The 12,765-nt window shown below is 35.7% G+C and overlaps 2 protein-coding genes across 3 annotated transcripts; one reads left to right on the forward strand and one right to left on the reverse strand.

The window, feature by feature from the left end:
• Positions 1–577: 577 nt before the first annotated feature.
• LOC106155373 (transcription initiation factor IIE subunit beta) lies at positions 578–4,308 on the forward strand. Of its 2 annotated transcripts, XM_013530172.2 has the most exons (8): positions 578–735; positions 1,187–1,356; positions 1,638–1,723; positions 1,943–2,050; positions 2,295–2,480; positions 2,772–2,865; positions 3,320–3,435; positions 3,827–4,308. In XM_013530172.2, the coding sequence occupies exons 2-8, from the start codon at positions 1,203–1,205 to the stop codon at positions 3,932–3,934; spliced, it is 852 nt and encodes a 283-aa protein (XP_013385626.1). In that variant the 5' UTR covers positions 578–735; positions 1,187–1,202; the 3' UTR covers positions 3,935–4,308. The 2 variants fall into 2 exon arrangements, with proteins under 2 accessions (XP_013385626.1, XP_086863003.1); XM_087006877.1 differs by lacking the exon at positions 2,772–2,865.
• A 5,176-nt stretch (positions 4,309–9,484) lies between these two features.
• Positions 9,485–12,673, reverse strand: LOC106155382 (ornithine decarboxylase antizyme 1-like). The gene is given in 5 exon segments (XM_087003161.1): positions 9,485–9,867; positions 10,166–10,251; positions 10,435–10,688; positions 10,690–10,744; positions 12,453–12,673. Coding segments are annotated over 5 exon segments (603 nt in total). The 5' UTR covers positions 12,551–12,673; the 3' UTR covers positions 9,485–9,757.
• Positions 12,674–12,765: the final 92 nt, after the last annotated feature.

Consider the following 12,765-nt stretch of genomic DNA (forward strand, 5'->3'; position numbering starts at 1 on the left):
TGACCGATCATGCATCTGGCAAATGTATAATCAGAGGTCATGGCATTACTCTAGTCTACCTGCACTAACATAATCATAACAAATGTTTCAATTCATACCCCTTCAATGAAAGGATAATTCTTAAACCTGTATTTCATACAATTTAAATTCATTGTCTGAATATGACATGCAGTTGAATTTGTAAAACAGTTCATGCAGATTCATCTTGCAGTGATTTGTATACATACTGCCATTAAGAATGTGCACTACATTTCAGATGCATTGTTTTATATAGGGAATTTAATAACATGTGGGACCAACCTGCACGATCTTGGACAGTGTGCATGTGAGCTTACTGTATTTCATCTTAATCTGAATAAAATATTAACTTCAACTCTTATTTAGGTAAATAAATACCACCAACATGTACAATTTTCAAAAAATATTCCCTAAGTTGTTGTTCAACTATATTTAAGACAGGAGGGGAGAATAAAAAAAATACTGAAGAGTTAACGTTCTAATATCAGAAAAGAAGTCTGCCTAGGGACCCTCTCGTATTTTACACCAAGCAGGGCGCACTGTTACGCTGAATGCAGTAGTGGCGCTTGAGATTGGCGCAACTAACGCACTCGAAACCACTTCCTGTCGATCTCGAAGAAAGGGTACTATAGTAGGTGAATGTGGTCTTAAGTTGGTGTTTATCCCCCAAAATGTAGAGTACACAGGAAGATGGAGCCTTGCAATTAATACACAAAGGTAAGAGGGTGTTAAGTACATCAAAAAGTACATCGCTATAACTGGCTTTGAATAAAATTAGGTTAATAAAACGGTGAGGTGCATTTGATGATTCCCCTAGTCTCCTCGTCTCGATTTTCGCATTGGTAAGTTTTAGCACGTATAAAGACGAAAACCGAGACAAAAATCTCTCTGGAGATTACCCTTGCCTTCGTGTCACTGTAAATCCTTACTTTCCACTTGGCTAGGCCTCACACTAAGACAAAAATTGCCATAATGGTTTTTGATATTTTTTAATCACTCGTGGCTTTTGGTGCTGTTGACAATTCTTTTTAATTATTGTTTTAACTTATCTTTGCAGAATGCTGAAAACTAATCCTGTATTATGAAGTGGCTGCATTATTTTTTTCACAAAACCTTTATATGCATAGTAAATACCTCTCTCTTGACATGATTTCAACTCTACCCTTAGGTGTCAAGCAGCAGCCATGGACCCAAAACTGTTGAAGGAAAGAGAGGCCTTCAAGAAGAGGGCTTATGCACAGCCTGTGGTAGAAAAGAAAAGGAAAGCAGAGAAGGAAAAGGCTGTAAATAAAGCCAAGAAAAAAGTGAAGACAAAGCATGTAGAGAGACCAAAATATGGTAGTTCTTTTCTTTAATTTCTGCCTAATCAATTGAACAATAATTTAATTTTGAGTGAACTTTGTGATATCTCTAACAAGATTCAGTGCTATATATTTGTATTATATTAAACATTTAGATGGTTTTCTTATCAGTTAAAATGCTAATTAAAAAAATTAAAACGGATTTAGTACCTTATAAAATAACCAATGGGACCCAGTTCTTATATGTGAAACTTTAAAAGATATGAAAGTAAGGAATTTTTTGGAGGTAGTAATTTTGTTTATTATATGCATTTTCAGATGTGGCTAAATTGAATTACAAGTCTGCCTCTGGATCATCTCAGTACAACTTTAGTGTCCTGGCAAAAATTGTCAAGTTCATGAAGGTAAAAAAGTTACATATTTTACCTGTTTATTATGCATGATCAGTTCTCATTCAGTGTGTGTAATTGTATTCATCAGTGCATACTTCAGAATAATATATGTATTATGTATCCCAAAACTATGTTTTGTTCTGCAGACATTAGCCATTAGACCTTTATGTCTTAAGAAATGAAATTAGACTTTTATTGTGCAGTATTTAATGATATATATCTATATTCCAGACTCGTCACCAGCAGGGTGACACACATCCCCTCACCCTGGAGGAAATCCTGGATGAGGCTAACATGCTGGACGTTGGACTGAAGCAGAAATCATGGCTGGCATCTGAGGTAACAAAACTGCACTGTAGCTCTTAAGTTGTTATATTTTAACCTGTTGAAATAATAAAAAGGAAAAAACTACTACTACTACTATTACTACAACCACTGCTACTACTACTATTCCTGCTGCTGAAAATTGAAGAGATGATAATAGAATAAACAATACCAATATTTGTTGTGTCTTATATAGAAATTGGGAATACCTGAAGTGTTTATTTTCAATTATTTCCTAACATTTCCTTCTGATCTTTAGGCACTGCTTAACAACCCCAAAATTGAGACAGTTGAGGGTTCAAAGTTTGCATACAAACCAAAATACAATATCCGCGACAAGAAAGGTCTTCTCCGTCTTCTAGAAAAGCAGGATCTCAAGGGTTTGGGAGGGGTGCTGTACGATGACGTCGAGGAATCTTTGCCAAAAGCTGAGAAGGCAGTGAAGGTAAGGTGGATACAGATGCAAATTGTGCTAAATTATGAATGCTATTTCTTGGACAGTTGAACTGAAACTGATTTGTGGTCTGTTTTGAATGTCCAGCCTCTCTGTGGTCTCTTTCATAATATTGAAAATTGCTAAGACATGTTTTTTTGTTCCTGTCTTTCTGGATATTACATTATAATGAATTATTGTACCCATCATATGCAATGTTAATTACTACTTATAGACTGAAAGATATAAATCTGTGCATCAAAAAAGCATCATAACTGAGTATTTCCACATTTCTGTTCCCAGAATCTCGGTGATCGTATAATCATCATCACTAGGCCAGATAAAAAGAAGGTTCTTTTCTACAATGATAAGATGTACCAGTTTGATGTTGATGAAGGTATGATCAAGATTAGATAAGGTTATATAAATACTTGTTAACACATATATCAACACTTTTATGTATCTTGACCTCAAAAGATATAAATACCAGGTTTATATCACTGCACTGCCTGATCTGTAAATGTTTGATAACTGATCAGGCCTGTAGCCAGTAAATTAAAAAAGGAACTCTATTTTTTCTGAAAAATGGGCCCATTACCCTGTAAGTTGAACCCCCCTGAGATATGCAATAAAACCTAGACCAAATTTTGTTTCTTTTCCAGCCAAAAGGGATTATAATTTGCACCCTACCAACCTCGCCCTCCTGATACATGTTTTCTGGGTGCCTTAATTTTGAAGTGAAATATTTGTGAAAGCTAGCCAAATACTGAAAATAATAATAAAAAAAATAGTTACATTGTTTTTATTTCTTTGACTTTTTCTACAATTCTGTAAAAACCCTGTTTTTTTAGAGTACCAGCAGCAGTGGCGCAGTGTTGCTGTGGAAGGGATGGATGAGAGGAAGATTGAGGACTACTTGGAGAAGGCCGGCATCACCTCAATGCAAGATATGGGTATTAAACGAGCAGTAAGTGATTTCGATTCTTATCTTTCTTCTGTATTACTTTTGGTTACAGGACACAACTCAAAAATGATAGTTTGAATATAGTAAATGAAAAGCTAGAGACTGTGTTATTTGATATGAATGACTCATCACTAATTTTATATTGCATGATACAAGCATTTATCTTCTGAGCTGAAAGTTTCAAAATTGCTTTAAAATTTAAATCAAAACCAGCATAACATTGCAAATAGTGCATCAGTAATGAGAAAGGTCACAGTTGCATATTTCATAGTTTGCATAGTTGAGTGCTTTCAATCGCATAAGCCATTATAGCTACACTTAGAGTCAAAAGTTACACAGATGAAAGATTTATTGTTAAATATGCACAATGTAAAACATTTCCATATTTTTATAGGGTCCAATACAGAAGAAGAAAGGCAACAGAAAGAGGGGTCAATTTAAGAAACTAAATGACCATTTAGATGGCATACTGGAGGACTATAATGCAACAGAGAGTAAATGAGTGCCATTACTTGTGATCCATAATCAAACACACAAGTAATAAGGGCCACGGTGTGGGTATGATGAGCAATGTATTACATTGTTGAACAGATATTTTCTTGGGGAAGTCAAAAGACAGGGTTAACATCAGAAAGTCTTGAGATTACAGCATCTCTGTGTCATTGCAAATTGAGTAAACTTGAGTGATCTTCTGCAGCTGGCCACTTAGTGTTCAAGAAATGTGGTCGGTCTGATACAGAGGTGATCACATTTTTGTTTGACAAAAAATGTGTGCAACCAGAGCTTTGTACAGTTTTACAGCTACTGGAATCATATTGATAAATGTTTTTGAAAAGTTAAAAATGTTTGTAGTTGAAAATAAACTTGTAACTCGTGGGCAGTTTTCTATGCATTTGAAATGTATTAAAACATCATTGACAGAATTGGTCATATTTCAAATCAAGCATTTAAATAAGCATCAGATCTGCTATAAGGAATTTTAGACAAATGGCAAGCCCAATAAAGTACTGAAAGGGAAAGAGTAATTTCATATACCCAGATTATTTAAAGATGAAGAAAAAAATAAAAGAAGAAACGATGATGTTCCTAGGGCAGCTAGAGGCCCGTTTTTTCAACCAAACTAAGCAGTAAAATCCTCTGCAGTCACCAACCTCGCATAACTAAGTGCTGCATGGCAACCAGTTGAAACCAGTATTGTTCAAACTTCCACTATGTAATTAAGGGCACCTGTAACTTGGATATTCATTTCAAGGCTATTAACTGGTCATGTGTGCAAAACCAAAAATTTACTGATTCACTCTCATGTGATTTTTTTTTTGAATAATTTAAAGCCAAATTACAGCTTTATGGATGATCTCAGTGACAATCAAGTGTGGTGTAATCTGCCTTCGTGGTAAAGCTTGACAAATAAATGCAGAGTCAGGCTTTTATCACACAAACAGCAGATTTGTAACATTTTTATTTAACATTGTAAAGAAAATTCAACGTGACCCAGCATGGTGAATTTATTTGAGAAAATTCTATCCAACACCCTTGTGCTTGGATAACTAGTGCTAGGCTTACCAGTTTACAGTTTATGGGTGCTATTTTTTTTCATTTTTTTCCAAGAGGTCTACGATAATTATGGTGACTGGTGAACCAATGTTTACTATAATGTGAGGCTTTATACAAAAAATTTTAAATGCATAGCATCCAGAAAAAAGGATGCAATCATAATGCTTTTTCAACTGGGTATCCTAAACAGGGGCTGGAGAGGGGGGCTGGCCAGAGTTTTTCTTCTTTATTTCATCCTTAATGTTGACAATAATAACTAAAATGACCAAACACAGCTACAGGTCACTATAATGATTGAAAATAAACTTTCTTCCATTTTTGGTCAAAATTGAAAATTAACACCATAGCTGACCCTGGTCAAAAACACTCAATATGACCCAAAATTGACATTTTTCAGATTTATGAAAATGTGATCAAAATCAATCTACCAGACATGTCATTCATAAGAAATATGTGAACACGTCTGTATCTCCTTATTAAAACCAAAAGTTTCAGTTTCAAAGCTTTTCAAGAAGCATACCTGAGAACGGGGGCTGGCCAGTTTTTTCTTTATTTCATCCTTAATGTTGATAAAACCACCGTCCTAGTACTCAAGTTTGAAGCCCAAAGGTAAAACAGTTTTCCACTTAGACTAGTGTTATCAATGAAAGTGCACGGCGACAAACGTCCTTTCCACCACCCCCAGAAAATTGTTTCAGCTCCATGTGTGTACACAAACTGGACCCTTTGGATAAGGCTTTCTTTTTTTTGTGGGTTTAACATTTTTCACTCAGAACATTTAACCAGATGATTCTTTGAAATATCCAGTAATTAAAAAAAAATAATAACTAGAGGATCAGAGAGGCGATACCGCCTCCGAATATTGTACCACCAGCTGGAGCAAGCGCATTCGTATAGACCCCCACATACGCAAAATAAGGGACACAGCCACCAGTCTTATGCTTGACAAGCTGTAAAAATGCAATCAACAAGAATTTTTAAAATATGCAAAAAATATATATAACTTAAAATGGTACAATCAAAGTTAAGTTCATTGTAAGGTAGGTCAAAGGTCAATTTCAAGGTCACAGTAAATTTCCAGTATATGACTTCCTATTCAACTTCAATAGTAACTATAGACCTATCTCTGCCAGGTTTGGAGTTAAAAGAAAAAGAAATTAGCAGAGTTCAGTTCATGATTATAAGTAGGTCAAAGGTCAATTTCAAGGTCACACTTAGAATGCCAGTATATGACTTCCTATTCAAGTTCAATAGTAACTATGGACCTATCTAGCTAGTTTTGGAAATAAAAGGGAGGCAAAATTTGCAAAGTTCAATTCATGATAAAAAGTAGGTCAAAGGTCAATTTCAAGGTGACATTTAGATTGCCAGTATATGACTTCCTATTCAAGTTCAATAGTAACTATGGACCTATCTCTGCCAGTTTTGGAGATAAAAGGGAAGCAAAATTTGCAAAGTTCAATTCGTGATAAAAAGTAGGTCAAAGGTCAATTTCAAGGTCACATTTAGATTGCCAGTATATGACTTCCTATTCAACTTCAATAGTAACTATGGACCTATCTCTGCCAGGTTTGGAGTTAAAAGAGAAAAAAATTAGCAGAGTTCAGTTCATGGTGAAAAGTAGGTCAAAGGTCAATTTTAAGGTCACATTTAGATTGCCAGTATATGACTTCCTATTCAACTTCAATAGTAACTATGGACCTATCTCTGCTAGTTTTGGAGATAAAAGGGAAGCAAAATTTCCAAAGTTCAGTTCATGGTGAAAAGTAGGTCAAAGGTCAATTTCAAGGTCACACTTAGAATGCCAGTATATGACTTCATATTCAAGTTCAATAGAAACTATGGACCTATCTCTGCCAGTTTTGGAGATAAAAGGGAGGCAAAATTTGCAAAGTTCAGTTCATGGTGAAAAGTAGGTCAAAGGTCAATTTCAAGGTCACAGTAAGATTGCCAGTACATGACTTCCTATTCAAGTTCAATAGTAACTATGGACCTATCTCTGCCAGTTTTGGAGATAAAAGGGAACCAAAATTTGCAAAGTTCAATTCATGATAAAAAGTAGGTCAAAGGTCAATTTCAAGGTCACATTTAGATTGCCAGTATATGACTTCCTATTCAACTTCAATAGTAACTATGGACCTATCTCTGCCAGTTTTGGAGATAAAAGGGAAGCAAAATTTCCAAAGTTCAATTCATGGTGTAAAGTAGGTCAAAGGTCAATTTCAAGGTCACAGTAGGATTGCCAGTATATGACTTCCTATTCAACTTCAATAGTAACTATGGACCTATCTCTGCCAGGTTTGGAGTTAAAAGAGAAAGAAATTAGCAGAGTTCAGTTCATGGTGAAAAGTAGGTCAAAGGTCAATTTTAAGGTCACATTTAGATTGCCAGTGTATGACTTCCTATTCAACTTCAATAGTAACTATGGACCTATCTCTGCTAGTTTTGGAGATAAAAGGGAAGCAAAATTTCCAAAGTTCAGTTCATGGTGAAAAGTAGGTCAAAGGTCAATTTAAAGGTCACATTTAGATTGCCAGTATATGACTTTCTATTCAACTTCAATAGTAACTATGGACCTATCTCTGCCAGTTTTGGAGATAAAAGGGAGGCAAAATTTGCAAAGTTCAGTTCATGGTGAAAAGTAGGTCAAAGGTCAATTTCAAGGTCACAGTAAGATTGCCAGTACATGACTTCCTATTCAACTTCAATAGTAACTATGGACCTATCTCTGCCAGTTTTGGAGATAAAAGGGAGGCAAAATTTGCAAAGTTCAGTTCATGGTGAAAAGTAGGTCAAAGGTCAATTTCAAGGTCACAGTAAGATTGCCAGTACATGACTTCCTATTCAACTTCAATAGTAACTATGGACCTATCTCTGCCAGTTTTGGAGATATAAGGGACTAAATGTTATAATTTCGGAGTTACCTTAATGTGCCATAAATTTCCTACAGAAAAAATTAATTAAAATAAAGAAAAGGTCTTTTTGGTCAAAATTCTTGAAATGGGAGGTGCTCTGAAGTTCCAGAAGTTCAAATTTGATGAAATAATGTCATTTTTGACCACAAGTTGTCTGCTTTGCCAAGCCTTATGTTTTATTTTTCCGGAGTTCAAAATTTATTATCCATTACCGTACTTCACATTTTGCTTTCACCACCAATATGTACTTTTTGATACAGCGTAACTCGAAAACCGTATGGAATACAAAAAAACGGAGACCACCTCCAGTGTTGGGCTTTACATGCTCTACAAAATGCAAAAAAGAATGGGTCTCTAGCATTAACGGTTCCCGAATTAGAGACAGTTTTCAGTTTCGGTATCTTATGGCCGCTACACCCGTGAAAATGCACCGATTGACCCCAAATTCACACAGATGAAAGATGACCCAAAGGGTAACATTTTCCAATAATATTATTGGTTAAGTCTGTGTGGTGTCTGAATAACAGCGCAAATAAATTTTCTTTCGAAAAAAAATTCATTTTTTTGAAAATATTTGCCCATTTGACCTTGAAATAAAGGTCAAAGGTCAAATCCAAGGGCATATTTGAAATCTACACATATGACTTTTGGAAAGCCGTCTGTAGAAATTTTTCCCATAATTCCTTCCGTAGGGTAGATAATTAGCATTTAATTTTGCCATTTTTGGACAAGGGTGCATTGCAATGAGTGCCACACCTAGACCCCAATACCGACAAAGCCCAAATTTTACGTGGAACGAGTTGAGATTATAGGTGACCTAAATCCAAGAGATGAGTATGGGGGCCCTTACCGTCTAGGAGGAGAAGCGGTAACGGTAACATGGCGGCGGAGCCGGCGGAACGGACCGGACGGGACTAAAACCATGTGTACCGCCAGCGCTAACGCTGGTGGTACAATAAACACCTATGTTTTTTTTTTATTTTATTGCTGACTGTTACCAAGTGCAAATTAAGAGGACATTTAAATATTTTAAACTGAAAACAACAAAGACAGAGAACTCCCCAAATTAAATCTATGATAATGCTAAAACAATTGGCATAATTCTTGAACATTTAAAAGGGATTGGACAGTTGTGAATAATAGCAAAATGGAATCATTTTTTTTACATGGGGAAAACTTAAAGGGATAATAACTCTTCGTATGAAATCTGTATTTCACAATAAAAACATTGTGAATGGCTCATAAAAATATAATATATTCTGTTTTCCCACAAAAACGGCTGTTATAGCTATTATTCTGATATCTGAGCTTATCTTTAGACCACGTGACCTCCATTGATGGCTATACTCTGTTAAAATCTCTTAAGAGATTTTAACAAAAAACCAAACTTTTTAGAAAAAAACCAGGGACTAACTTTGAATGTAAAAATGGATTCATTAACCATTGGTAAGTATGGGAAAATTGTTGTTTACTCCAGGAAAATTCATTTTTTGGCCGAAACGAAGAGTTATTATCACTTTAAATCTTCAGTGATGAAAATTGTATTAATAATGTGAAATGACAAAAAAATTAAACTTGTTACATTCCTTTTACCAACCCAAAGCTGGCATTTTCTTAGAGTTTTATTTTACATGAACTTTGTAAACAAATAATCTTTTATCGTCTTCATATCTACACCAATATATAATGGTAACGTGTCACGTTTATAACAGGAGGCAGCAAATTAAACATCAGACTGGCAGATGCTGAATCAAAGATGGAACTTGACTGTCAAAGATGGTGCAATTACAGCCAGTCTTCGTACATTGAACCACCAAGCGCCCCACTGTGGAAATGCCAGGCCTTCGTCCTCTGGTCTACTCGATGGAATAAGCCATGAACATCATGTCTGGGGTGGCCGGGACCAGGGGGTGCCCTGGGGCCACAGGTTGAAATCCCAAATACATGAATGTCCGTATCAGGGAGGCTGAAAATAAAATGAAAATGTAATTTTTTTAACATATATCAATTTCTTTAACGTACACAAATGTTAACAATATCATCAGTTACAGTTTCTTTCACCACTTCCTCATAAAAATAATGAAATGAATTTTTGGAACCACTGAAAGTGACTGCTTCTCCATTTTCTCTGTGAAACAATTTTTTTTCTTAGAGATAGCATTGAGCTTTCATTATGACATCACAATATATATGACTGTTGGTAACTAATATTTACACCAATAGACCATGCAATATTTATACCAATAAACCATGCAAACACGTACCTCGATCACATCGGTCTTTCTTATAAAAGACAATAACATGACTGCATTCAAGCTCTTCTTCAGCGTACTCCAGTAGAGTAACAAAGCTGAAAAATGCAAAGCTTGTGTAAAAACATGCCCATACAAAATCTGATAATGCAATTTACACACACAAAGTATACATATACAGAAATCAATAGCCAGAGTATTTTTTAACATGAAACCTTTGGTTGAAAATTGAAAACTGCATAAAGACAAATGAGTTTGACATTTAAAATAAAAATTCCTACCTTTCCTTGGAGCCTTCTGGGAGAATGCCTGGTGGAATTTCAACAAACAGTTTACCATCCACGTAAACAGTGTCCCAGGTGACCACCATGCAGTCACTCAGAGTGATCCGGAAACACAAATTCGAGGCAACCTGTGTTTTCACCAACGCCTTTGCATCTTCCACAAGATGCTTGGTGGTGACAGGGGGCTCTTTTGAAACCCCCACGCCGCTGCCCTCTGTCATAAATGACACATTGGCGGCGTGGGGAACATCAGGAGCACCACAGAGGCCCTGGACCAAGGTTAATACAATACTGGACCAGGGGGCTCCTGAAATGATACAGCAAATTCAATTTGAAAATCACTAGAAAAATACTTATTCATCCTATTTTCCACCATAAATAATGTAATATAGAATAAATTTTTATAAAGAAAATGCAATTGAAGGAATCATAATTAAAAGAAAAAGTAATTTGATGAATCTTGAGTGACTTAAATTGTATTTCCTATAAAGTAATAATAATGATAATAATAAAACTAATAATAATACATTTTTAAAATGAATTGCCTCATTGCCATATGTTGGAGTTCAGGATGACAATTATGTATATCAGACACCTTTTATAAACAAGCATAAACAAGTCCAAAGTACACAACACCTTCATAGATAAATATTGACCGTAGATTTCAACTGGTTCAAACTGGTTTACTATACATCTTCACACATTGTTTTGGGCAATTATTAGGTATAATAATCCAAGGAACCTTTTGGCTTTTACAAGGCACTCTTTTGTAACACTCTATTGAATAAACAAAATTTAACTCTTGATGCGGTGGTATATGTATAACAGTAACACTTTTGCAATTTCGATCTTATAACACGGATGTGGGTCACTCAATTCGTTATTATCTAACTAAAATGATATTTATTGGGCAACAGGCATTTTTTCGTAAAATTCAAAAACAATTTCGAGTTTGTAATAAAACACCACGAGCGATTAAAGTCACACGATTTATAAATGGAAGTCAACAGCATATCTACAATAATAACGTAACTTAGGCCGAAATGAAGGCCAAATGTAAAAGAATACCACGCTCGGCTGTCACCTTGATTGGATAGTAAACGGTTGTCGTAAAATCGCTAAAAGATATTAAAACCCGGTGCATAAACTTGAAAACCACCTAGGACAACCTCAGACTGCCACATTAATCCAATACAATGCAAAAATAAACTATAACAAGTGGTTAAAGCCTTCAAACCGAATGTCGTAAAGTCCCCATATACCTCCATAGAGACAATAAAATAGAATAAGCTTGTGAAACAAGAAAAATCCAGTTCCAACATAATAATCGAAATAAAATACTGCCGGGCATCGGAGCGGCCTAAAACTTGGCACGCTTACCGCTAATACTGCAGGCTACATCATCCCGTCGCTCGTTTGTAAATTCCGTGCATGGCATACGCACAATCAAACCGTAAATCCAAATATCACCAAATATCACCCCTGATGTTTATCTTGGTCCTTTCAACAATCCAATTCAGGAAATGACGTAACCGCAGAGGTCGCATTGTCCAATGGCATGGCTTCTTTTTCGTAATGGTAGGTTAGAGAGGACTGAGATAAACATCAGAGGTGGAATTTTGATTTACAGCGTATGCCATGCACGGAATTTACAAACGAGCGACGGGATGATGTAGCCTGCAGTATTAGCGGTAAGCGTGCCAAGTTTTAGGCCGCTCCGATGCCCGGCAGTATTTTATTTCGATTATTATGTTGGAACTGGATTTTTCTTGTTTCACAAGCTTATTCTATTTTATTGTCTCTATGGAGGTATATGGGGACTTTACGACATTCGGTTTGAAGGCTTTAACCACTTGTTATAGTTTATTTTTGCATTGTATTGGATTAATGTGGCAGTCTGAGGTTGTCCTAGGTGGTTTTCAAGTTTATGCACCGGGTTTTAATATCTTTTAGCGATTTTACGACAACCGTTTACTATCCAATCAAGGTGACAGCCGAGCGTGAAGAATACTTACGACTGGGCGCTTTGTTTGGTCGGCATTTCTGATTTCACCTCCGTCTTCGGCCCAAAATTTTCAGTACAAAATATTGCCTTAGAGGCGGCTAATAGCATCTTTTCGGATCTCTTTAGAATTGATAAGTTCTGATAACACAAAATAGACGAAAATTGGATAAACTCCAAGACACGTCTTCCTCCTACGAGGACTACTCGATTTATTTACGATGACGTCATAGAACGGAGAAAGGATTGACCTGCAACAACATTTTTAAGTTTTATATAGATGTAAACAAAAATAAGGTAAAAAAACATATTTTATATTGACACAA

The sequence above is a fragment of the Lingula anatina genome, chromosome 2 (assembly GCF_051362555.1).
Source record: "Lingula anatina isolate TDL-2025a chromosome 2, LinAna3.0, whole genome shotgun sequence".
NCBI lineage: Eukaryota > Metazoa > Brachiopoda > Lingulata > Lingulida > Lingulidae > Lingula > Lingula anatina.